Below are 26,536 nucleotides of genomic sequence, written 5' to 3'. Positions count from 1 at the left end.
CCTGGGCGACAGCGAGATTTCATTAAAAAAAAAAAAAAAAAAAAAGGTGAAAAGAATTAGCTGGGCATGGTGGCGGGCACCTGTAATCCCAGCTACTAGGGAGGCTGAGGCAGGAGAATCGCTTGAACCCGGGAGGCGGAGGTTGCAGTGACCCCAGATCATACCATTGTACTCCAGCCCGGGTGACAGTGCGAGACTCTGTCTCAAAAAAAAAAAAAAATCACATAGTTTCCATATGACCCAGCAATCCCACTCCTTGTTATACACCCAAGAGAAATGAAAATATGTCTACACAAAAACTTGTACATGATGTACATAGCAGCATTACTCATAATAGCCCCAAAGTGAAAACAAGCCAAGCGTCCATCAATAGATGAATGGATGAAGCAAATGTAGTATATTCACATACTGGAATATTATTTAGCTATTAAAAAAAAACAAAGTACTGAATCATGCTACAACATGGACAAATCTTGAAAACATCATGCTGAAAAACACCAGACACCAAAGGCCATGTATTGTATGATTCCACTTATGTGAAACATTCAGGATAGGCATACCCACAGAGACAGAAAGTAAAGTGATTGTCTTGGGTAGGACAGGGTAGTTGGGAGGAAATGAGGACTGCTAATGTGGATGGGGTTTCTTTGCGGATGATGAAAATGTTCTGGAATTAGTGGTGATGGTTGCATAACTTTGTGGCTGTGCTAAAAAGCACAAATTGCACACTTCAAAGGGGCGAATTTTATGGTATAGAAACTATACCATAATTATATTTTTAAAAAAGAGGGGGAGAGAAAGGTATGAGAGAAGGAAGAAGACGGTGAGACCCAGAGCATAGTTGGAAAGATTAGCTTTGGCAAGAAAGAACACTACCTCTCCAGTAGGAGAAATTTTGAGGTAGGGATAAGCTCACAGTGGATGGGTTTAACGGGAGCTAATACATATGTACTTGCTATGTGCCAGGCATTTTTCTAATTTATTTACATGTTCTTATTTAATCCTTAAAACAACCCTATGTGGTGAGTACTATTTTTATCCCCATTTTACAGGTGGGAAAGCTGAAACAGAGAGAGGTTAAGAAATTTTCCCTTGTCGGGCATTGTGGCTCATGCCTGTAATCCCAGCACTTAGGGAGGCTGAGGCAGGCGGATCACTTGAGGTCAGGAGTTTGAGACCAGCCTGGCCAACATGGTGAAACCCCGTCTCTAATAAAAATACAAAATTTAGCTGGGCATGCTTGTGCGTGCCTGTAGTCCCAGCTACTCAGGAGGCTGAGGCAGGAAAATTGCTTGAACCTGGGAAGTGGAGGTTGCAGTGAACCGAGATTGTGCCACTGCACTCCAGCCTGGGGGACAGAGCAAGACTCCATCTCGAAAAAAGAAAAGAAAAAAGAAAAAAAGAAATGTGCCTAAAGTCCCACAGGTGGGATAAATGTCAGAGCTGAGATTTGACCCAGACAACCCAGACAGACTGGCTGCACAGTCTGGCACTTAGCCACTGCACTGTCTTATGTCTGTCATCTGTGTTCTCAAAACAGGGAAGGCTGAGTGCTGAGAGTGTTAAGGGCTGAGAGCATATTTGGGGTTTGTGCGCAGAAAAGGTTAAAAAACTACCATGAAGAACGTGGGAGTTAACAACCGAATTTTTATTCAAGGTTCTTGGAAGTAGTAGAGGCCTAACAGAGGCAGTTTCTCCATTCTATCATTGCTGCATTCTAGCCCTTACTATTGTTCTGTTCCTACAGGTCTGTAGTGGGAGTTTTCTTATGTGGCCCTCGGACTTTGGCAAAGAGCCTGCGCAAATGCTGTCACCGATATTCCAGTCTGGATCCTAGAAAGGTTCAATTCTACTTCAACAAAGAAAATTTTTGAGTTATAGGAATAAGGACGGTAATCTGCATTTTGTCTCTTTGTATCTTCAGTAATTTACTTGGTCTCGTCAGGTTTGAGCAGTCACTTTAGGATAAGAATGTGCCTCTCAAGCCTTGACTCCCTGGTATTCTTTTTTTGATTGCATTCAACTTCCTTACTTGAGCTTCAGCAACTTAAGAACTTCTGAAGTTCTTAAAGCCCATGGATCCTTTCTCAGAAAAATAACTGTAAATCTTTCTGGACAGCCATGACTGTAGCAAGGCTTGATAGCAGAGGTTTGGTGGTTCAGAGTTATACAACTAATCCCAGGTGATTTTATCAATTCCAGTGTTGCCATCTCCTGAGTTTTGGTTTGTAATCTTTTGTCCCTCCCACCCCCACAGAAGATTTCTAAGTAGGGTGACTTTTTAAATAAAAATTTATTGAATAATGACAAAACATAACAATAAACATAAATAATAAACAATTACCGAGAACCCCATCCCCATATAACACCAACAGTGTACATTTTTACTGTCACTTTTGATATGGTCTTATCCAGTGTGAACAGCAATTTATTCTTATTTTTGCTCATCAAAAAATAAAGGATTTTCTTCTTCACTTGATGAATGAGTCTTTTGTTACTTCTTTTTGGGCTCTCCATTTGGGAAAGAAAATCTAGAAAGTATGCTAATTGTAATTGAAATTGTATTATAATTGCAAGTCAGCTATACTGTCATCTTGTATTATTCTGTTAAAAGTGATTGTGAAAACTTGAACGCCATGTTAGGATGACTTATTTAGTCAAGAGGAGCTCTTTATCACTATTAAGGGAGTTTATTAATGTCTAGTTTAAAAAATAACAATTTATAATTTTCATAGATTTTTGTGGACTCCTACCTATATCGCTAAGGAATCATTCAGCTAATAACATAAGCAAAATGCCTTCATTCTCTATCAGAATGCTTTTTATTTCTGCCATCTACCCAACCTCGGCCTACAAGGACCACACTGGCTCTGGGATGTTAGTCGTCACAGTGAATCACTAGAAGGAGAGAAGCCCAGGGCTCTTAAGAGAGAAACCTCACACTTCATTGTGCCCAGACAATTCAACTCATTATAGATTAGAAGAATGATTCTACTGAATTAGCATTATATTATCTATTTTTTCTACCATTAAGTGACCACGAATGAACAAATGGTTGTTTCTAATAGTTTAGGAACCTCTACGGCTTGAGGGATAAAACTGTTTTTGTTTTTGTTTTTTGTCACTAGTCTGAGCACAATAAAGGTAGGTCATGAACTCATGGTGGCTAATCATGTTTCATTTATTACAACAGTAAAACAATACTGATGGTTGTTTACATAGGGAGGGATACCACTGCTGTTGCCAATTTGTTCACCCGGATTTCAGCTAATTCAGGTTTAATAAGGCTTTGGGAAAATGCACAATGAAACCTTTAAGACATGATTCTTATTAGACAACTACTGACCAAATGACAACTTCATCTTCAATGACCTTGATTTGGAATCTTGAAACTTATAACGAGTTCCTAATGAGAAAGGCATCACTCTTGGTCTCCATGTCTAAATATATTGACACATTCACTTCAAGATATGATGGCTGCCAAAATCAATATCCCAAGGCTTGAATATTTATGGGAGTAGGCATAAATTCACGATTATATTCATGGTAATGAATATAATAAATCCTATGCATAGCCAACATCCAAGTTGAACTGGGGATGAGCAGGATACACAGAAAGCTCCTCACCTGCTTTGAGCAAGTTTTTCTTGCAAAGTTGTAATATGAAATACCTTAATCAGCAAATTTCTTATAAATGTTTATATGAGTAGAAAATCCCTCAATTTCATTGTCACTCAAAAAGTTGATTATCTTTGCATTCTTTTGCTTGACATGTAAGCAATATGCTATTACATTCTCTAAGCCTATGCCAGGCTTTTAATTCACCTGACCATAATCCTAACCCAGGGGATAGAATTCCAAGAATATAAATTGGCTCAAAAGTAGTTCCAGTAGAACTTTACTGATTATTAAGGCAACTCTTAACCTCTTGAGGTTGGCCTGATGGAGAGAAACCATGTTCCTCCTTAATGCCACTACGAGAGAGACGGGGTTGGGGTGGGGGGAGAGGAGGCGGCGGCGGCGAGAGAGAGAAATACTAGGCAATAAGACCCATAGATTAGAGCTAATGGCACTAATTATGTTCATACCTATCCGCAAGGAAGCAGGCAGGAGCAGACCTAATGAGCAATCTGACTGTGCTCTACATTTGGTCCACTTAAAATGAGAAGAATGTACAAGTTTTAGGGTTTTCTGTGTTGTAAGTTCCCAGAATAAACGTAGTTACAGGGTAGGGCTGCAGGTTAGGGACTGCCTGGAAGATAGGATGAAATGTATTTTGTTCATTTGATTTCTGTTTTTATTTCATCTTGAGCATGTGAAAAATCAGTGGCTTTTTAAACTTTCAAAGTTGACTGCCTAGACTGATAAGTTTAAGAACACACAAGTAAATGTCAACAGTCTCTTGTGTTGCTGACACACTCAAACCAGTGCTAAAACAATTTTTGTCTTAACTCTGAATTATACATGTTCAGACCTGCTATTGAAACAAATGCATTTTGATATTTGGATTTTTCTAAACTAAACACACGGCTGTGCTAGGCTCTTTGCTCTGTTAGCCTTCTGACCATTTTATAGCTCTAAGCATGTGATATTTTCTCCCAGAAGACTCAGAAGTGCTAGAATATTTTCAGAGGCAAAGCCTTATAATAATTCTTACTGGAAGCAAACTAAACAAAAACCAAGTTCCAGAAAACATTGCTTCTGAGAAATTCTCAAATATCATCAAGAAGAATAAATGGTTAACTTAAAAACAAAACTATGGCAATATGTTAAAGTACAATACCGCAGTAAGGGTAGAAAACACATCTAAGGTTTCACCCTTAGTGTTAAGCTTTTTAAAAGCAAAAAGGTCATGTGTATCAATTTGCAGTGTACTAAAATTGTGTTCAAAGTTTATTTCAAGTCACAGAAAATATACAAACTAAGACAATAAAATGAAGTGATTTTGTTCTGAGAGAAGGTGATGGGAGTCCTCCACCTGGCACTGATTTGAGTCATTCAAGGGTTAGGATGCAGGTCATCTTTTTTCAATATTTCAACAAAATTATAGAATTTCCAGATTTCTTGCCAGGTATTTTTGAAAACCTGTAAGAAGAAGTTAGGATAAAGCCATTAGAAGTGAAGACAAAGCTCTCTTCCGGAAAAACTTCAGGAAAAAAAATAAAAAGGCTAGGGGAGGGAGGACAGGCATACAATCAAATCACCAGGACAGATTTGCAAAGTATCTGTCTCCTGCCTCCTGACTCCTCAAAGCAATCAGCCCTTGCAGCAGGGTTTCTCAACCTCAGCACTACTGACATTTTGGGCTGGAGTACTAGTTGCTATTGGGAAGTGGGTGAGGTGGGTGAGGGGGACCATCCTGTGCATTATGGGATGTTTAGCAGCATCTCTGGCCTCTACCCACTGAATGCCAGTAGCATGCCATACTCCCTAAAGTTGTGATGACCAAAAATGTCTCAAGACAATGTCCCCTAGGGGGCAAAACTGCCCTTGTTTGAGAACCATTCATCTCTAATGACAACAGTATAGAAGCCTGTCCATGATGGCAGAGATGGATCACAACTAGCTAGGTATAGGATGGAGGAAAAGCCAACACTTTAGCCATGGTATACACAAACACCAGTAGACACACAATAAAATCTTGCCCACATAAAATTGCATAGAACCACACATACATATACACAAATTATGATAGTTTTTTTAAAATGGTGAAAACTGAGTTTGCAGTCAAGTTAACAGTAATGTGCCAATGTCAATTTCTTGGTTTTGCACTACACTGGGTGAAGGGTACATGAGACTCCTTGTATTATTTTTCCAACTTTCCTTGAGTCTATGATTATTTAAAAATAAAAGGTAAAAAAATAGACAAAAACTTTGCCTTGTGGTTAATATGCAAGGCCTTAAATTAAACATCTTATAAGCAAAACTATAATGAAAGAAATTTCAGAAACATTTCTACCTCCACTATCCAGAAACAGTAAGCAGTAATTTTCTCACATTGTAAGGAATGCCTTCCCTGGCTTAAGTAAATTAGTAAAAGAAATAATTTTTATTTATTCCTCTGAATGTAATAGGTAGTCTATACTTTTACTAAAAAAAAAGAATATGTGGGGTTTGTGGAATAAAACGTTAAGGTACCGAAAGTCTACTGAGCCTTCTATCTATGATAGCTTCTCATTAATTCATTTAAGGTCTAAATACATATATGATGCATAGTCGCAGTTTAAATGTTTAAAGACATCACAAGTATGGATTAAAATGATATATTTTGTAAGAGTGGTAATTATTAATAGTTAAATGAGTTCACTATTATATAACATAAGAATAGGAATTATAATATGGATAGGGTAAAAAGTAGAAATTTAAATTGTGCTGTCCTGATAGTGGGGCAACATGAATTTTAAACTGTTTTTAGAAAAAAGAACTGTTTATAAAATACAAAATGCTGGGGAAATTTTTTTTAAAAAAGAAACACTGATACATGTATGTGTAATCAAGTTGTCACATGATTATTTATGAAGCAGGTTACCTGGATCCTTTTTTTTTTTTTTTTGACACAGGGTCTCACTCTGTGACCCAGGCTAGAGTGCAGTGGCATAATCATGGCTTACTGCAGCCTTGACCTCCTGGACTCAACCAGTCCTCCCACCTCAGCCTCACAAGTAGCTGGAACTACAGGCGCATCTCACCATGCCTGGCTAATTTTTTAAAAAATTTTTGTAAAGATGGGGTCTCACTATGTTGCTTAGGCTGGTCTTGAACTCCTGGTCTCAAGTAATCCTTCCACCTCAGCCTGCCAAAGCTGAGATTACAGGGCTAAGCCACTGTGCTTGGCCCCTGGATTATTTCTGCCTAAATGATGAGCAAGAAAAATAAGGGTAGTGGGGTACAGCGATCTCCAAAATATATAGAAACTGATGGTGATGACGGACATTTACTACCTTAAATTATGTGCTACTATAGTTCAACATCAAAATATTCCCTATAAAATAAATACAAGAAACAAAATATTTACATATTTTATTGAAATGCTTTGTATTTTTCCATTTTGACAGGACAGTTTGGAATAAAATAATACAACTGATTGTAGAAGGATACACACCAAACTATATTTAGAGGTTTTGTCTGGGGAATGAGATTGAGGAAACAGGGCTTTTTACCTTTCACCTTCTACATTTCTGTATGTGATTACTTTTGTTAAACTGATCATACATTACCTTTGTCATTAGGAAAGATTATAAGCAATTCAACAACTGAACAAATATTGTATAGCCTTACTCTATCCCTACAGGAGCTGACCTACTGAAGGGTAAAGAAGAGTCTAGCTGAGTGGATTGAGGGCCGCTGAGAGAACAATCTTGTTGGTTAAGGTTAAAAGTATATACCCAGAATAGACAAGGAGCTAGTCCTACTCAGATGGGGATTAAGTTTGCTCACCTATCAAGGTGCTCCAGTGGATTTCTGTATTTGTTCCTTTAAAATCAGGATACTCTGCCTTTGCTCAGGAGGCAACATGGCAATCTGGTCTGCAGTCAGTTGTAGAACCTGCATAATCAAAGCAGCCTGTGCAGAGGAAAAAAAAGGTAGTGAGTTTTAATGATGGCAGCTAAAAAATACAAAACAAAACAAAAAACCCACCACCAGCTTCTGTCCAAAAAGCTACTGTAGTGGGATATGAAGCAAAATGGAAAAAGGAAGAACATTTCACACAGAAAAAAACCAACAGCCCCCCTCCAAAAAAAATAAAAAATAAAAAAAAACTGGTGAGAAAAGGTACAATGAGAAGAACAAGTATAAATTAAAATACCTAAGATTAGACGATTCAAAACAGACAACTTCATGAACTCAAAGTTCCTGGATACTAAGATGGTATCTGTGAGCCCTGGAAATCCTTCAAGTTTTAATCCTGTTTTGAAAGTCTCTCTTTTTCACAAATTTTAGCCTTTCCATCAGACATAAGCTCCCCACAATGGTCAAATATAAAAACAGAAAGATATAATCATGGGGAATCTACTATTGTTTTTAGGGATAAAGTAGAAAGGGAAGGAAAAAGGGTGTGGATTTTCAGGTCAATCTGGCCTGAACAAGAAAAACCTGCTATTGGCAGATGAGTGTGAAATATAAAATAAGCTGCCATTTACATCCACTTAAGAACTTCACATCCATTAGGAACTTCAGGACCAGACTCACAAATTTTCAGGTAACAAGATCATAAAAGAGTTCTAAGTTAGAATAAACATCACCTCCAAAGGGACTTTGAAGACCCAGGATCGTCACATGGTAACTGTGAAAAGAGGAATCAAAAAGGCTAGAATTGTGCATAAGGAGGCAGTCAGACAGTGTTGCTTACCTTCTCATGATCCTGTGGAGTGACTTGGTTCTGCCCGGGACTAAAGCCGCCAGGCTGGCTTCCACCCTGTATACTTGCTCCTTGCATTCCTGTTCCCTGCATGACTGGGACCTATGTGTACAAAGAGAAAAGAGAGATTTTTGGCATTTTTAATGTATAGGTAACCTGAATTCAGTAATAATGTGACAAATTACGATCTCTATACAGATATGAGTAAAAAAAGCAAATCAATGACTCTGAAGATCATTTTCTACTGTTAGCAATAGCAGAAGGCAGGGTTTAGCCAGAGATCAACTAGCAAGTTCGACATACTTGCTTACAACAGCTCCAGCATCATCAACAAATATCACACAGCACAACTGGATACCAGTGAATTAATCAAAATTCAGCCAAATAAGCACAGTGAAAACTGAGAGCACCCTGGAAACTAGTGCTCACTGGAAATACAAATGAAAGCCAACAGAGTCTAGAGAAAATGTATGCTGGTCCACTGGGGAAGTTACATTCACAGGGCCACCCCCTACCCTAGTTCAATCAGATACAGGTAGTTTGTCCCAAAGGGCCCTATCCCACAAGTGAGGCAGAGATGTTCATAATGTCAAGAGAGGCAGAAAGGCAATGGGAAGGCCTCCAGGAAAAAGACTGCTATTAGCCCAACATTTGCTGTTTATAGCTTTCCATAGAGAACATATGGCAGATGCTTTCTGCTAAATGTAGACCAAAAAATATGACTGACTGGAGTGAAAAAACCAAGTACAGTGATATCATACTTACTGGTATTTAAGATCTTCAATGAGTTCAACCCTTTGCAAGACTACCAGAACCCAAGGAAAAGACCTCTTGAGTACCAAATGTAACTGTTAGAATGTCCCTATACAAGCATTATGTTCACACTCAGGCATTCAACCAGGGCTTAGGTACTCTCTTAATAAACACATATTGTTAACAAACTTGTTACCTGCTCACCCAGCAGATTAGAAGCAGCAAAACATAAAAGAAATACGGATAAATAACTGTTAGGAGCAGATACCACTTCAGTAATATGAAGAGCCAGGTGACGGCCTGACAGTGAAGGAGACCAGAAACCAAACAGGAGATAACTATGTTTTATATTACGGTATAGGCAATAATGAATCTATTTAATGATGACCTTGAGTATTCAAAACTGATTAAACTATTTTTTTGTATCCTGTTCAAGAAAGGAAATATCAAATACTTTTTATAATTTTTTATTAAAAAAGTTAAAAAACTTGGTAGAATAGTTCTATTATCTGGAACATTCACTTACATGCATTAACTCATTTCCCAAAGACAATGGATAGATGAAACATTAGTACAGATTTGTACAGACTGCTAGAATATTATCACTGTTCTGTTCATTATCAATACTGAAACCAGAGACAAGTTTCCAGAGACCAGTCTGAACATTAACGAGCTATTATGGGTCTGAAACACCTATGAGTATAATCTTTTTCTTTTTAATTTTTTATTTCCATAGGTTATTGGGGAACAGGTGGTGTTTGGTCACATGAGTTTATAGCAGCACAATTCGGAATTGAGTATAATCTTTTTGAAGCTTTAATCTGAGGTACTGTAATTGTGATCTAACCACTCGATAACGGCCATTTTAAGTTTCTAGGTGTGCTTGTTCTAGGCAGATAAGTACTAGCAAAAGTGACCATACATCTTGGTTTCCCTAAGATAGTCCCAGTTTATGTTTTTGCCTCCAAGTAAAGTAACAGCACTTTCTTTCATGTTCTCCTTTAGATGATAAATTATATAATCACCCTAGTAATAATAAGCCTTTTGCCCACAAGTTTCTAACTAAGTGGACTAGAGTTAATTTTAAAATCTAATTTAAAAGTATGAATTAAGGACATGTTGTTAAGTTAAAAAAAAAAAGGTACAGAACAGTGAAAGGGGAAAAATAATACATATTCATATTTTCCAGAAAGTAACATGAAAAATCTAATAAAAGTGATTATCTACAGGACCTAGAGGGCCACAGGGGAGACAAGCATAGGAGAGGAAGCAAGGTTCCTTTTAGTTTAAGATGTGGTCTCACTATCTTGTGTAGGCTGGCCTCCAACTCCTGGGCTCTACTGATCCTCCTGCCTTAGCCTCCAGAGTAGCTGGGACTACAGGATTCTACCCTGGCTTTTTTTTTTTTTTTTTTTTAAAGATGGGAGTCTAATATGCTGCCCAGGCTGGAGTGCAGTGGCTAGTCACAGGTGCGATCAGAATGCACCACAGCCTCAAGCTCCTAGACTTAAATGGTCTTCCTGCCCCAGCCTCCAGAGTGCTGGCACTACAGGTGCATGTCACCATGCCTGGCTTAAAGTTCTTAATATATATATCTTTTATAGATGAACAAATATATATATTTATAAGTTAATATATTAATTTAAAATTTTTTTAAAGGTTTGAAGATAAAATTTGTATTTTCTCTTGCCTCAGATCTAATTGGCTTTATCGAATCTACTAATGAAAATGGCATAAACCTAGTATTAGGGTAATAAGTTCAAGTACCAGCAGAGAGAAAGGAGCAAAATATTATCCAGAAATGTTCTTCCAACCCTTACTTGCAATGTCTTGCACCATAGAAGTACCAGTAAAATTACGTAAGCGCATTATGTAGTTATTTGTTTGTTATCTGTCTTCCCAACTAGAATGTAAGCCCATGGGGGAAGGGGCTTTGTTCTGTTCACACTGCAGTATCCCCCGTACCTAGATCTATGTTTGGTACATAGTAGGTGCTCAATAAATATTTGCTGAGTGACAGAATGAATGCATAAAAACCATTTCTGTTACTAGGCTACTGACCATAGAGAGTACAATAAAAATCAAGGCCCACAAACACTTCAAATACAATAGAGAACAGTTTTATTCTACACACAGCAAAAAAACCCTCTATTTGTATTTCATATTACAGAGGAGGGGGTAGACACATATCCACACATATACACACACACAAATGTGCAGATAACAGGACAGAGTAGTAAAGTGGAAAAAGTAGTGGCTTCTGTTCCTTGCTCTGCCACTTTTTAGTCATGTGAATTTGGTCAAGTCACCTGAATTCTTGGGCCTTAATTTCCAAACCTATAAACTGAGGGAATTAGATGATTGATGTATTCCATTCCAGCTCTGCCATTATCTTTCTCTCTCTCATACACACAGACATGGGGAGGAAGACACATAAAAAAATAGAAGACAGAAGTACACAGAGGAAGGGGGGAAAAGGAAGGTGGAGCAGTTAGAGGGAAATGAAGGTGCCAGAATATAAAAACTCACGGAAGAAACACACATACCACCTCTCCACAACCAAGTCGAGATGAAGAGGGAGCATGTACACACGGGCAGAGAGATCCAAATAAAAGAGAGGAGACAAGACTTCGGTTCCACACCTTTTAAGGTGATTATTAATAAATTGCCTTTCACATTCCACTGTTCACTTAGGCTATGTGATGACAATAAATTAACACAGGTCTCTCTAAACCTAAGATTATCTAAATGGCCACTAACAGCTCTTCATATACTCTAACCCAGTGGTTCCCAGTCAGGGTTCACATTAGAATCATTTGGGGGAAGTTTTTCAAACTATCCATGCTCAGATCCTACTGATAAGAGATTCTGAGTTATACCTCGGATGAGATCCGGGCAAGTATATTTTGGAAAAAACCGTGTACATGATGTTGGTTTGTACCCCAATGAAGACTATTTTCTAACCCCTAAATTTTCAGGGGCTCTGCTCCAAATGAATAGCTATTTATTGTGGGATAAGGTTGTTTTTTTTTGAACTACAATCCTGATAGCCAGAAAATCACCACCTTAAGGGATAGAGAAGCTACAGGGAGATCCGAGTCTTCCCTTTCTAACAAGCTAAGAAACAGCCCGAGTCAGAAGGCAGTAATAATTAGGCTCAATAATCAATTCCTGAATAGATCAAGATTTCACTTGGATGCCAGAAGTCAGTGTTACACATACCTGTCTGGATCCCTGGGGGACAACCGCCCCCATGTTAATTGGACTGGGACCCTGCATTCCACTAGGTATAGGTCCTCTGGGGCCAGGCACTGGGCCTCTGGTATCCATGCCTCTGGCCTCCATCCCTCGGACTTCCATTGCACGGGCCTCCATCGCTCGGGCCTCCATTGCACGAGCTTCCATCGCACGGGCCTCCATTGCACGGGCCTCTAATCCTCTGGCATCTAACCCTCTTGCCTCCATGGCTCGGGCCTCCATCCCTCGTGCATCTATTCCTCGGGGATCCCTTCCACCTATAAAGAAAATTGTAAGAAAACCATTATGTAGCTACTTGCATGTACTGCAAGAATGATGAACAATCCAAGATAGAAATCTCTTCTAGTCACATTTGTCCCCTCAGCTATTAACATATGAGACTATTGTCTCCTCCCCAGTTTCTCAGATTTGTGGATAAACCTTAAAGATGCTTGCAAACCTACTGTTCCAGCATTCTTTATCCCAGATTAGAGCCTAAGACAGTTGAGTTCATTATGGCATTTGCAATGTGATCTCCCCTTACCTCTGCCATCCAAGGGTGGACCCCTCTGATCTAGCATGGGTCCTCTTGGTTCTGCCATTAGAGGTCTGGGCTCGGGTAATGGCCCTCCCCTCAGTTCATGTGGGGGTGGTCCTCGGCTCTCATGGCCAGGGACATGGTGCATGGGTGGACCCTGATGAGGTGGTCCCAAGTAACCTCTGGAGATGGAGAAAAACGTTATATTTTAAAATAGAACAAAACAACAACAAAGTACCAACCAGATCAGTAAGTAAACATCCAACAAAGAGCTGATGTAAACAGTCTATGAATACTAACAAGAAAATAACACCAAATAGATGGAAGAAAAGCTACAGAGATATAAATCCACATATTCTAGAATTTCGTTATTTGGTTCATAATTAGGGAGGAATCAACGAATATTCATTATATGTACGAGTTTGCAGAACAATGCATAAGAACATGAGCTCTGGATTCAGACTGTATGGGTTCAAATCTAGGCTCTATCACTTATTAGCTGTGTGATATTGGACACATTACTTAACTTTTCCACACATCAGTTTCATGTGTAAAATGGGACTAATAATGGTATCCATCTCACAGGATCTTGTGGATTTAATAAGATGATCTAAGTAAAGTACTCGGAGCAGAGTCAGAGGCATGATCCCCATTAATGTCAATTATTATTACTATCATTATTTTATTTATTTATTTACTTTTGAAATGGAGTTTCACTCTTGTTGCCCAGGCTGGAGTGCAGTGGCATGAGCTCGGCTCACTGCAACCTCCACCTCCTGGGTTCAAGCGATTCTCCTGCCTCAGCCTCCCCAGTAGCTGTAATTATAGGCGCCCGCCACCACGCCCAGCTAATTTTTCTATTTTTAGTAGAGGTGGGATTTCACCATGTAGGCCAGGCAGGTCTCAAACTCCTGACCTCAAGTGATCCACCCACCTTGGCCTCCCAAAGTACTGGGATTACAGGCGTCAGCCACTGCACCCGGCCTATTATTGCTATTATTAATATTTCCACTACTATAAATTTCCCTGTTCAAGTATGTATACTAAAATTTCCAATTTCTAAAAATATAGTAGCTCAAAATGACATACTCAAGTACATAGTTCTGCCTTAGGAGAAGTGCTTATCCTTGGACAGTGGCCATGAATATTGATCTATCTTTTGAAGTAGGCAAACAGGTACAACTGGTACAGAAAGATTTTGTTCTCAGGGAAGAAGGGACAATTCTGATTTCTTCAACTGTTTCCTTCTATGTTAGTGCTTACCTAGGCTCTACCTCTCCAGTTACAGAAAGTAAAGTGCCTCCCCGTGGATCATTCGGAGCATCTCCTAACAAGCCTCGAGGGGTTGGGACGTTGGCAGGCAAGGATCCCCGCTGCATAGCTGCTCTGGGGTCTTGCATCGGCACTGACAGGGAAACAAACGGGGAGTTACTGCTGTGAAAGACACATAAGCAAACAAGAAATGACTCTATATACCACTGACAACATAATTCAGACACCTTAGAGTGGGTGAAACCTCACCACAGCAGAATCCTCTTGCAGCTCAAGAACAGAAGCAGGGTGTAGGCAGAATCTGTGCCATGTCAGAGGTATGGATGGAATTATATAAAGAGCAAACTGGGGAGCAACCTGCCAAGGACTAGCACTGCGACCTGGAGAAATTTATGCTCCTGGTTTTCCTTCTAATCAATCTTAGTTCAAGGACCAGAGTCACAAAAGAGAGGTAGAGTCTTGGCATATGTGAACACTGCCATGGCTCTGCAAGAACCCGCTGTCTCCTTACAGACTGCTATTCCATCCAAGCCTCCTGACACCAGTAGGGAGGGAGTACAGCCTCGGACAGATGCCCATATCATCCATGTTCTCTGCCCTGTGTGAAGAGGTCAATCTTAGGCTTGTGGCCTCAACAGGAAAAAATTAAAAAAACAAAAACCCAAAAACACTACCCTTCTGGGTTCTGAACGCGAGGATGACTGCCACGCAGCTCTTTTCCTCTCAACGTCCCACCCTGAACACCACAAGCAAAAGGAAACCCACAGATACAATGGGTACCTTGAACTCGCTCAATTGATGCAGGCCCGGCGGGTCCCACGGGCGAGTGCTGTAGGGTTCCTAGGTAAGCAGTAAGTTCAAAAGGAGAAAGAGCAGACACTTAAAATAGCTTGCATACACACGCAGAAACACACACACATGGAGATTGAGATTTACATATATAAGTTAAAAAGCCAAGAGTTCATCGGCTTGCTCCAGGCTACAAAATCTCCCTAAACTACACTAGCTCCTTTGGGTCTCTGAAATAGTTCCATTTTGACCAGATAGCTTTTGAAAGGGAATCCCATGGGGGCACTGGTTTGATCTAGGTGGGAATAACCTGACATTTTCGATTTTCACCTCTGCTACTAGTTTTCCATTAGGTCTCCTTATGAAATCATTAGGAAAAAAATATATAAAAAGGATAGTTTTGAATCTTCTAGTTATGCAAAGAACATAAATGTAGTTTCAGAAGCAAAACATAAAAGAAACTGCACTGAATCTGGAAGGCAAGATTCATTCTGAAGCGGCCATAACTGAAGTACGGCAATTCTATTTTTGTCACATTTTAAAGCACAAAAATTTCTGCTGTCAAAAATGTGTCAGATGGGGAAATGCAGTGAATGAACTTTACATGATGAAAGAGAATATCACTCCACAAGAAATACTCTGCCACAGCAAGTCTTTGATAATAAACATCATGACAACAGCAAACAAAGACTAATGAGATGACATGGGAACCAACACTAAACAAACATGGCAGGGAAGCAAGAAGTATCTTCTCAAACATCTCCACCTCCTTTCAGCATTACAAATGTACAAAAGCAGCATGGATTTCAGGAAAAGTAAGACAAACTAGGCACACACGAAAAGACTCTTGCTTCCTCTGCTGGGTACTGAAGGAAACTATAAAAGAAAGCTCATCTCACTTTGTCTCTGCATGAAGACATCCTGGAAATACCCTCAAAACATGAGTCATTTCCCTTTGTCAATTTCTGACAAAAAGGTGAAGATAACTATAATAGGAAGATGTCTTGTGCAAATATGCGCTAAACAGCTAAAACCTGATGGATTGAGTGCTGGCCCCATGACAGGTAGAAGTATGACTGAAACCCTAATACCTTCTCATTACTGCAGAAATACTCTGGGGAACATATATGATCTATTGACGGTGCGGTGGGGATAGGGGGGCGTACAATAGCACAAAAGCATGGGATGCTTAGAGAAAATATGAGATATTTGGCCAGGGAGTTTGTCCTGCTGTCAGACTTCTAACAAGAAAAAGTTAATTCTGTCACTTCAGCAACCAACCCCAGTGTAAAAACCACAGGCTTGTATATTAATGTTTATGTATGTATGTGTGTACATATATGTGTGTGTGTGTGTATATATATATATATATATATTTTTTTTTTTGAGACAGGTTCTTGCTCTGTTGCCCAGGCTGGAGTGCAGTGGTGCCCGATTATGGCTCACTGCAGCCTCAACCTGTTGGGCTCAAGTCATCCTTCCACTTCGGCCTCCCAAGTAGCTGGGACCACAAGTGCACACCACCATTGCCCAATTAGTTTTTGTATTTTTTATAGAGACGGGGTTTTGCCATGTTGTCTAGGCTAGTTTCAAACCTCTGAGCTCAAGCAATCCACCCACCTCAGCCTCCCAAAGTGCTGGGATTACAGGCATGAGCCACTGCTCCTGGCCAATATTTTGCTTTTTAAATGGGTTCCACTTATAAGCCATATGCTACAAAAGAAAAAACCTTAAGCTTCTCTATGCTTGTCCAAAGCAGTCTTTCCCATCATTTTATTCCCAAGGAATAAGAGTAGAAGACACTGAAGAATATGCTTGGAAGTTAACAGAGGCAGTGTGGAGTGACAGAAAGAGGATAGATTCTGGAGTCAAAGACTTCTGAATCTTAGCTCTGCCACTTACTAGTTGGAAGAGAGAATAAGAGCACCAAATCCAGTCCACATTACTCATACATTAATATTTACTTACCTTGTCCCCTTGAGAAAGTAACTTATTCTGAGCTTCCAACTCTTTGCCTGTAAAACTGAGGTGCTGCCACCTAACTCACAAGATTATTTATGAAAATTAAAGTGCCTGGCATATAGTATGCACTCAGTTCCTTCTCTTTTCTTACGATCTCTCCTCCTAACATTGTTTCCAACTGAACCACTGCACTTTCTTGTCCTTCAAACTCCAGTAACATGAAGAAACAACATGGAGATTTTGGAGCAGCAGCTACTGTTGTATATAGCAGTACAGCCACGGTACAACATATGTTCATTAAGTAGGCTTTACAGACCTATGATCCCCTCCCAGTTTTCTCTGGGGTTTAAATCTAGTCTTCTACATACCCAGCCACATATTTACATGCTCATTATTAAAATTCCTTACTCAGTCAACACATATCCATACAGGGAGAGAGAACATGTCAGTGGAATTATTAGACTAGGAATCAGGAAACAAACGATCCACTTGCTTCATTATCAATTCTTGTAGAGCTGGACTCTGAATCACCAGGTGGAAAGTCTAGACCAGCACTGTCCAATAGATCTTTTTACGATGATAGAAATGTTCTATATCTGTAATGTTCTGTGTGGTATCCACTAGTCACCTGTGGCCACTGAGCACTTGGAATGTGGCTATTGTGACTGAGGAACTGAGTTTTAAATTTTACTTAATTTTAATTAACTTAATATTGAAATAGCCATGGGTGGTTAGTGGCTGCCATATTAGATACTGTGGATGTGGAACACTTCCATGACCAATTAACATTACTCAGACATTAATATTTATTTACCTTGCCCCCGTTCCATGGACACTGGTCCACTTCCTGGCATTCCAACCTGAGCCTGCATTCCTCCTAGAAGATAAAGGGCAGACAAGAAAAAACACCAATTAGAACAGCGGAAAAGAAAAATTAGAACAGTGGCTGAGTTTACAAATTTCCTCATTCTGCTCCACAAGCAGAAACCTACAAAGGAAGATATTCAACAATGCAATGAGAGAGAAGATAGGGTTTGTTAGTATATTTACAACTTGTACTTTATGTTTCAGTGACAGAATAGTGAGTTCAATAAGAATAATTCATCTCATTGGTTACCAAACTCTTGGCAGGAAGCTCTTCTATAATACAGGAAAACAATGTCACTTACCCATGGACCTCCTGTCATGAAAGATAATTTAAATACAAGTATAACTCTATTAGGATAAAGTAGATACATAACAACCCTAAAGTAGATACAAAAAATTCCTGAGTTTGCAGAAATTTCTTCAAAAAATCTCTTCTTCCATTCCTCATCAACTTAGCTCTGCAGACTGGATTCTCTACAGAACAGAACAATTTAGAATTAAATCATTCTCCATGAGCAGTGTTGTACTCAACCTACCCTAGATTAGATAAATTAACAAAAACCAAGTTTGTTACATAAAAAAACTTTAAATATTGGTAATACATCATGTGTTCATACAGATGTTTCATATGGGGAATCATTATTTCACTCAATCTTCTTAGTTACAATTGTTGAACAAGGAACAGTTACAAGTATATGAGCAATACTCTTATTAATTGCTGATCTATACATTTTCAATAAATGTATATTTTTAACTTTCTCTTTTTCCCTTTTGTTGTTTGTTCTGATTATGTTTGTTAAAATACAATTTTACGTCAGTTTAATATGCTATAACAAATGTGACCTTGTATTTTTTGTCTGTTTTCTTCATGAGCTTTTGAACCTAATCTAACAGTTCATTCATATTTAGCAGAGTAACAACTACATTAGTTTTTATTCCTTCCATCTTACTCTACATTTATTATTACTTATTTTACACTGTCTCTTCCTTTTTTCCTCTTCTCTATTTTTGCTGGCTTGACTTCGTTTCCACTCATTCCATTTTCCCCCTTGTTAACTTGGAAGTTTTACTATGCTCTTTCACTTTACTGTCCCTTTCCCTGTTCTTATAATTAGACATATAGGATTTAACGTAAGAAATCTACTATTTCCTCCACCTAAGATATATACTTTCTAGCTGTGTATTAATTTTACCTAAGGATCCCATTATCATATTTGGCTGCACTGCAACAGTGGCTATGACAAAACTTTAGCAAATACTGAAATGGTGAAGACTAAATGAAACTTACCTCCAGGAGCTAAGGAACCAGGGCCAGGTCCTGTGACAGCAGCTGGCATTTGCCCTGGTGCTGGAACTCCACCCTGCATAGAAGCTTGCATCAGAGGAGGTGCGCCATTGACATGCATTCCACCCTGACCAAGCAAAAAAAACAGAGTATGTATATGCCTCTGTGGATACTCAATATACTAAGTCTATGACCTGAAAAGTCCTCTTCAAATGAACAGCCCCAAATACACTACTAAACATCCTTTTTGTATGGCATGTCTTATGCAGCATTAGATTTGTCACACACTTTAAACTCCACAGAAGCAATACACGTCATGAGCCTGGTTATATGGAACACGGTTAAGATGGAACATATTCTCAATGTAGAGATTGACAAGTCTTATCTGTGTGGCAAGGCAGCACATAACACCTATTGTTAACTTCATGATTGGGGCTGCCAATAAGAGTAAAAAAAAAAAAAAAAAAAAAAAGAAAGAAAAGAAAAAAAAAGCCCTAAACCCAAGAAACATAAAAGGAGACTGGGACTCTTTAAAAAAAAAACAATTTTTTTTTTAAATTTAACCAATCTTTTCTCACTCCTGTCCTTAGATATAATTCTGGTTTTGGGGGAATGTGAAATATTTTTTTTTTAATGCTACATTAAAACTCGTTGAGAAAAAGAGAATGTCATCTTTTCATCTGTGAATTCCCCAAAAAACTGAGTAGTCCCTTGAATTAGAAACAGCTCAATAAATAAAGAATAAAAGCCAAGTTATATAAAAAAAATCACATACACATTTAAGGAACACAAAACTCTACAAAAGAAAAGGAAGAGCTGTATAGGAAAGTAGTTAACAGAAAACTGGCTGTGAGGTCAGATAAAACCAGGTTCAGAAATAGATCTGCCACTTATAATTGTGTCAATTTTTGGACCAGCTAACCTCTCTGGGCCTTAGTTTTTTTTTCTATCTCTGAAAATGTATTTATTTATTTAGAGCAGGGGTTGGCAAACTATGACCCATGGGCCAAATCGGGCTCACTGCCTGGTTTTATAAACAAACTTTTAATGGAACACAACCACACACACTTGTTCACTTATTGCCTATGGCTGATTTCATACTACCATGGCAGAGTAGCTGTGGCAGATCCTGTGACTTGCAAAGCCAAAAATATTTACTGTCTGATCATTTACAGAAAAATGTTTGCTGGTCCCTGCCCTGTACCTCTGCCAACCTGAGAGATGAAAAATGGTAGCTTATTGTAGTTTCTATTTACATTATCTTATAACATTACATATATAAATGATAATTTATTACATTATCTTATTTTGAAGTTGAATAAATTTTTATACATTTATATTTCTCCTTTTGTGAAATATTTATGTCTATTTCCCATTTTTCTACTGGGTTATTGGAAATTTTCTTACTAATTTATAGGAGGCCTTTTAAAATTTATTATGAAAAATTACAGATATACAAATCATATAGAAAATAAAATAGCCACCCAGCTTAGGAAATAAATAAGTAAATAAAATAAACCAATGGCCTGTACGGTCTTCCCCAATTGCATCCTGTGCTCTCTTCTCCTTAGATGACCACTAAGACGTCTTCTTAATGTTTTAAAATTTTATATGAATCATTACATACTCAATATATTATTTTGCAACTCACTCCACATATTTTGGGGATTTATGCAGAAACATATATCCTACATTTCGGGAATGCATCCATATTCACTTAGTTTCATGTCCGTATGTCACTGTTTTGGAGTTATTTGTGTTGATATTACGTATCCTAGTTCATCTTAACTGCTGTATGGAATTATGTTTTTCAAAGTCATTCATGTTGATACGTGTAGTTTATTTAACTGTTGTACAGTATTTCACTGGATGAATGTACCACACATTTTCTCCATTCTTCCACTGATGTTCATTTAGGACATTTCCAATTTTTCACTCTAAGGCAATAAACATTCTTGTGAATGACTATGGGCTCTTTATTAGTCTGTTTTCCATCACATGTGTGGTAAATACTTTTTCTCAATTTGTCATGTCTTTGATACTTATTTTTTTCTTTATATAGAAATTTTTTAGTTTTCAAATGTATCAATTTTTTATGGCTTTAGGGTTTTGTGTCATGCTTTGAAAGCAAGCTTTACTGTTTTCATCAGTAAGAATGGAGATAATAAGAGTGCCAACCTCATACAATTGCTTTGAGGATTAAATGAGATAATGCATATGGAATAACAAAGTGCCAACCACAGTGCCAGGCATGCACATACACACAAAGTTAGCTTATAAGAAAAGGGCATACGGGAAGGATCTCTTTGTTTTACAAACTTGGACTCGAATCTATATTCATTCAGATGTCATGTGCTCTGCAACCTGGAAATTGCTTTTATGCCTGGAAATTGAAATTATCATCTCTGGTTCCTGACCATTCTTCTTTCAATATATTCTCCTAAAAAGAAAATGACATTCTAAGACAGATACAAAAAAATGTTAAGGGATAAAGCCCTACCAAAGACTGGGCCTGAGGGGCCTGAGGATTCTGCTGGTTCATTGACACATTGGATCCTGAGCCAGGCCCAGCACCATGGACTGGCTGAGGGTTGCCTGCAATCAGCGTTGGGATATTTGTCTGGCGATGCAGAATTTTCTAAAAAGTGAAAAGACAAACCTATGAGCTGTCTGTTTAACAAAGCAATCAGGTAGTTCCTATCCCACTCAAGGTTTACCCGGCCATTTCCATAAAAGAACCAGAAGCACTCACCAGGGCAATTTCCGGATCCACAATTCTCATCACTACCTGTGCTTGCAGCAAAGCATAAGCCAGTTGAGGGTTCTGAAGTAACATGTTCCGTGCCTCCTGGGGACTATTCTGGACACACAGCTGAGAAGATAAGCAGATTCAGGTTCAATACTTATGACTTAGAAACTGATAGTGATTTAGAGCCATTCCCCTCTGAGAAATGTAATATTCAAGAGGCTCTTTATCATTAGTTTTTGCATGGCACAAAAAAACCTTGGTCATGGCAGGCAAGAGAAGAAAGAGGCATTTCAAATACTGTGATATTATCATTTAGGAAAAAAGCCAAATTTTAATATCTACATCTGACATCTATGGGCCACAAAACTCCAGCTGGATTGTTTGGATAGCTGTGTTTGTGTACAAAAATAGAAAGCTCTTTGTACAAAATGTAAAATATACTGTGTACATACAGAATATTGAAGGTGCAAGAAATGGTGGTCTACAGACAATTTCTATTTGAGCTCAGGGAACTAATTCAAGTAACTCCTTGAAAACCTGATGTGATTTGCTTTATTCATAACCTAATGCCTCCTCCCACCTTCATTTGTTTCATCAGCTCAAACATCTGCTCTGGTGGAAGGCTGGCAACTGCTTTGCTAATGGACTCAGGGGCATCCTCAGGACTGATGGTCTCTCCATAAGGTGACTCAATGACAGGGGCACCAGTGCCAAGGCCTAATCAAGAAGAAAGTACAAGAAAGTTAGGGAGGCAAAACAAAAAGCTAAATCATTTCAAATATCTACTTTTCAGGGCTGCTGTAAGAACCAGCTGATAATTTTAGATTCTCCAGAGCTGAGAAATAAATGATGTGAAAGCCTCTTGTTTCTGTGGAGGAAAGTGAGAGTGTATTTTCTGTTCTCAGAGGAAAGCTGGGGATCATGATCACATGGAAGGACAATGTTAACCTAAGTTAGAGAACTAGGCACATTGACTTCTTTTAACAAGTCATTTCAGAAACAAAAGGTTAAAAGAGAAAAATACGCTAACTTCAAAAATTCCTGAAAAGAATGACAGGAATGACTAATGCCACAGTTAGTACTACTAATGGCTTGACGAATTTGAATTCATCTTTAACTGGAAATAACTCCTTAGCAATGGAAATTCTTTTTTTTTTTTTTTGAGACAGAGTCTCGCTCTGTCGCCCAGGCTGGAGCAACTGAAGAATTTCTAATGTCAACTTTATCTGTTTCTTAAAGATATACACTTACTAGCAAGCCTCCAGCATGCTTAGGTCTGCAGTGACCCTATGCATCCCTACAGTGCTTGCCAGAACAGTTTTGAAACGGTTTGAGGCCTTGCCCTGCTCCATCCAGAGCAAGGGTATAGAAATTTCAGACAATTACTTGAAAAAAAATTTATAAAAAGTTTTTAAAAAGATATATACAATACTTGCCTAACTCAGGCACATCAGGTCAGTCAAGTAATAAACAAGCTGTGTGGCTAACCATTTCAGCATATTCTAAAACATATCAGAAATGGAAAATCTTCATTGTTACATCTTTACTAACTCATACTGCATCCAAGTTGGATTTGTACTCACTCTTCAGCTCTTCTTTGTTCTTTTCACTGGCAGCATTGTCCACTCGAAGTGCTCTCCCACTGAATTCGCGCCCATTCAGGTTCCGCATGGCACTAAGTGCTGTCTCTTGGTCTTGGTATTCACAGAAGCCATAACCCTTTGGCTTTCCTGTCTCTCTGTCGTATACCAATCTGGAGAGCAGAACCAAGTGTCAGGAACAAATGTTACACACATACAGGGTTCCTGCTAACATTGCCATGCTTTAATTGGGCCCACTGCAACATAAATAACCTTATATCTCTGACAGCCTCACAGAAATATTTTTTAAAACTTTTTTTTTTTTTCCTGAGATGGAGTCTTGCTCTGTTGCCCAGGCTGGAGTGCAGTGGCATGATCTTGGCTCACTGCTATCTCTGCCTCCCGGGTTCAAGCAATTCTCCTGTCTCAGCCTCCCGAGTAGCTGGGACTACAGGCATGTGCCACCACGGCGGCTAATTTTTGTATTTTTACTAGAGACAAGGTTTCACCACATTGGTCAGGCTGGTCTTGAACTCCTGACCCCAGGTGATCCGCCTGCCTCGGCCTCCCAAAGTGCTGGGATTACAGGCGTGAGTCACTATGCCCTGCCTAAAAAACATTTTTAATGAAAAAAACATATTTTAGGTAAGAATAAATGTCAATTGTATAGTATATCAATTATATCTCAATAAAGCTGTTACAAGAACAAAATGTATGTGAAAAGTCACCAGTAAAGAAAACCTGCCATTATTACTAAAAGCCAAATCTGTGGTGATTTTTAAGAAGCTCCCACCATGAAGGAAAAGGGGATCTCACCTGAAACTAACAACAGGTCCAACCTCAGAAAAGATGTCCTTCAACTGCTCTTCAGTAGCTTCATAAGGAATGTTCCCCACTAAGGAAGAAAATAGGTAACATTAAAATTCTGAGTTTATAACATAGATCTTTAGTGAGAAAGTAAACTTATATCATCAAATATAAGACTCAAAATAGTGTTCTCCAATCCCAATTCCATTGTATTTCTTCAGACCTCTTAACAAAGGAAATATACCACTGAAACTAAATACAAAATGTGTAGGTACTCTCAAATGTTAGTTCTCAGGCTGATCTGACAAGTGTTAGATTTTCCTTAACTTTGGTGCAAATAAATACTTCGGCACTGGTATTTACCTAAAGATCTGCAAGTCTCATCAGTGACTACAAAAAATATCAATGTTATTTAATATGATTTTTAAAACAGGTTCCTATGTATTTCCACACATACAACATTTAAGGGAGAATGACAATGAATGTAGTGAAAGATGTTTAAAAAGTATTCTGAACTACTTTGTCATGTCCCTTTCAAATGGTACTCTAAAATAATCACACGTATTTTTAAAAACAACTTATTTCAGCCAAAAAGATAATTCAGAATCGTTTCGATCCTTGTTAAAATTCCTCTGAGGAGATCTTAATAGTTCATTCATTCATTCACTTACAAGCCATCTCAGGACACCAGGTGGCCGCTACCACTATTGATGAACTAAAATGTTACAGATAAAAAGCAAAGGATGAAAGTCCTTAGGAGAGGACAGTAAGTGGACACTAGGATCTATACCCTCAGCATATAGTCTCTATTCTGGGGCAGAGGATGAGAAGTAGTACGGGACAGTGAGGAGCTGTTGCCGTGCGCCTTCTCCTCTAGAGAATAATTGAAGCTCATGAAAGGAGAAACGCACAGAAGCTGAACGCTAGTCTAACTTCCCCACTGATATTGCGGAAAGCCTACAAGACCTCGGCAGAATGGGAACATCTCTTCACTCAGGTTGGACGCCCTACAGGATAAGCAGGGAGAACTGCACGTCCGAACCGTCAGCGGCTCCGGTAGCGATTCATGAGTCAGAAGGTGCAGAGGGGAGTCCCTCCCCGAAGCTTGACTACAACGAATTCCTCTCACCGAACACAGAACGTAGAGAACGATCCACCGCTGGGTCTCTCACAGTCAAACCCGCCATAGCTCTGTTGAGTCGGCTTCCGGTGCGCCAAAGCACACTTCCGTACGGAGCACAAGCCCAGCGCTGAGCACGCTTCCGTACGGCGCGTGAGCCGGAAGTGCCTGGGCGGAACGGACGCAGAGCCCCTCCCCTGGAGACATTCTGTTAGCCGCAGGCGCGAGTTGCGTCCCCCGGAGGGCTATATTCTCACTCCTAAGATTAACTCTGTTCCGAGCCAGATGCAGGCGAGTCCAGGCTAATTTGAAGGGTTTCAGCCTGCAGACTTCCTTCTTATTAATTTTCTCTTAGGTTGATGCAAGTACTCCTCAACCACAATAAAGGCGCAGCGGCTTTACCATGGTAACAGGGAAGTCCTTTGCTGACAACTGTGGGGCTTGCATTTTAGTTCCGCCCTATCAAGGGAGGGAAATGCTTGGGCCCGTCCCAGCAGCGTGCATATTATTTGCTAAACCTGTGCGTGTGTGGAGTGAGATGAGGAAAGGGCATGCCAGCCGAGAGAAGCATAGTTGAAGAAATGGGAGAGGTAAAGGGAGAACAGACCTCTGTCCTCGTGTAGTCCGTGGGTTCCATGTGCTTCGTGGTGGGGCGGTGCGGCAGGGGATTCTGGCAGGCAGAGTATCGGAAACAGAAAACGTCATTCATCGGTTTTTCCACACTTTGGTGCCCACGCGCCTGGGAAATGGCATGCAGGGCAGGTCGTTGTATCAACCCGGAAAGGAAGACCCTGCCGGGGTTGGAGGAAATCCAGGGGGCACCTCAGGAGGACAGGGTTAGGGCAGAAGCAAAGGAAGGAGCCAAGAGCGCTACCTTTGAGGGACTTGTCCGAAAAAGGAAAACGGTAAAATAGCCACGGAATTGGAGGCATGGACGTTTTTATTGATTCCACATGTATTAAAAGTATATGGGCCGGGCGCGGTGGCTCACGCCTGTAATGCCAACACTTTGGGAGGCCGAGGTGGGCGGATCACCTGAGGTCGGGAGTTCGAGACCAGCCTGACCAACATGGAGACCCCCTTTTCTACTAAAAATACAAAATTAGCCGGGCGTGGTGGCGCATGCCTGTAATCCCAGCTGCTCAGGAGGCTGAGGCCAGAGAATCGCTTGAACCCGAGAGATGGATGTTGCGGTGATCCGAGATCTGCCATTGCACT

General features: G+C 39.5%; 2 protein-coding genes and 1 non-coding gene across 6 annotated transcripts in view; 2 read left to right on the top strand and 1 right to left on the bottom strand.

Annotated features, from left to right (window-relative positions):
* The window catches only part of NOX1 (NADPH oxidase 1), a 30,870-nt gene extending 28,391 nt beyond the window's left edge, over nucleotides 1-2,479 (top strand). For all 3 annotated transcript variants that reach the window (XM_063703137.1, XM_063703138.1, XM_004064500.5), the window contains one exon: nucleotides 1,748-2,479. In XM_063703137.1, the coding sequence (XP_063559207.1) occupies nucleotides 1,748-1,874 (127 nt within the window). In that variant the 3' untranslated portion in view covers nucleotides 1,875-2,479. The remainder of the gene's footprint in view (nucleotides 1-1,747) is intronic.
* Nucleotides 2,275-26,057, bottom strand: CSTF2 (cleavage stimulation factor subunit 2). Of its 2 annotated transcripts, XM_004064499.3 has the most exons (15): nucleotides 25,328-25,438; nucleotides 24,208-24,286; nucleotides 23,395-23,564; nucleotides 22,392-22,528; nucleotides 21,815-21,934; nucleotides 21,563-21,700; nucleotides 19,066-19,189; nucleotides 17,725-17,787; nucleotides 14,940-14,999; nucleotides 14,151-14,292; nucleotides 12,894-13,069; nucleotides 12,335-12,627; nucleotides 8,351-8,461; nucleotides 7,438-7,563; nucleotides 2,275-5,085 (listed from the first exon to the last, which is right to left on the bottom strand). In XM_004064499.3, the coding sequence occupies exons 1-14, from the start codon at nucleotides 25,383-25,385 to the stop codon at nucleotides 7,441-7,443; spliced, it is 1,794 nt and encodes a 597-aa protein (XP_004064547.1). In that variant the 5' UTR covers nucleotides 25,386-25,438; the 3' UTR covers nucleotides 2,275-5,085; nucleotides 7,438-7,440. The 2 variants fall into 2 exon arrangements, with proteins under 2 accessions (XP_004064547.1, XP_004064546.1); XM_004064498.4 differs by lacking the exon at nucleotides 14,940-14,999 and having other exon boundaries at nucleotides 25,328-26,057.
* Nucleotides 23,063-23,195, top strand: LOC115932539 (small nucleolar RNA SNORA9). The gene has a single exon (XR_004068807.1). It is a non-coding gene; the product is annotated as a small nucleolar RNA SNORA9 (small nucleolar RNA).
* Nucleotides 26,058-26,536: the final 479 nt, after the last annotated feature.

The sequence above is a fragment of the Gorilla gorilla genome, chromosome X (genome assembly GCF_029281585.2).
Source record: "Gorilla gorilla gorilla isolate KB3781 chromosome X, NHGRI_mGorGor1-v2.1_pri, whole genome shotgun sequence".
Taxonomy (NCBI): Eukaryota; Metazoa; Chordata; class Mammalia; order Primates; family Hominidae; genus Gorilla; species Gorilla gorilla.
Note: the sequence above shows the minus strand (reverse complement) of the source record. Positions and strands in the feature narration are given on the sequence as shown.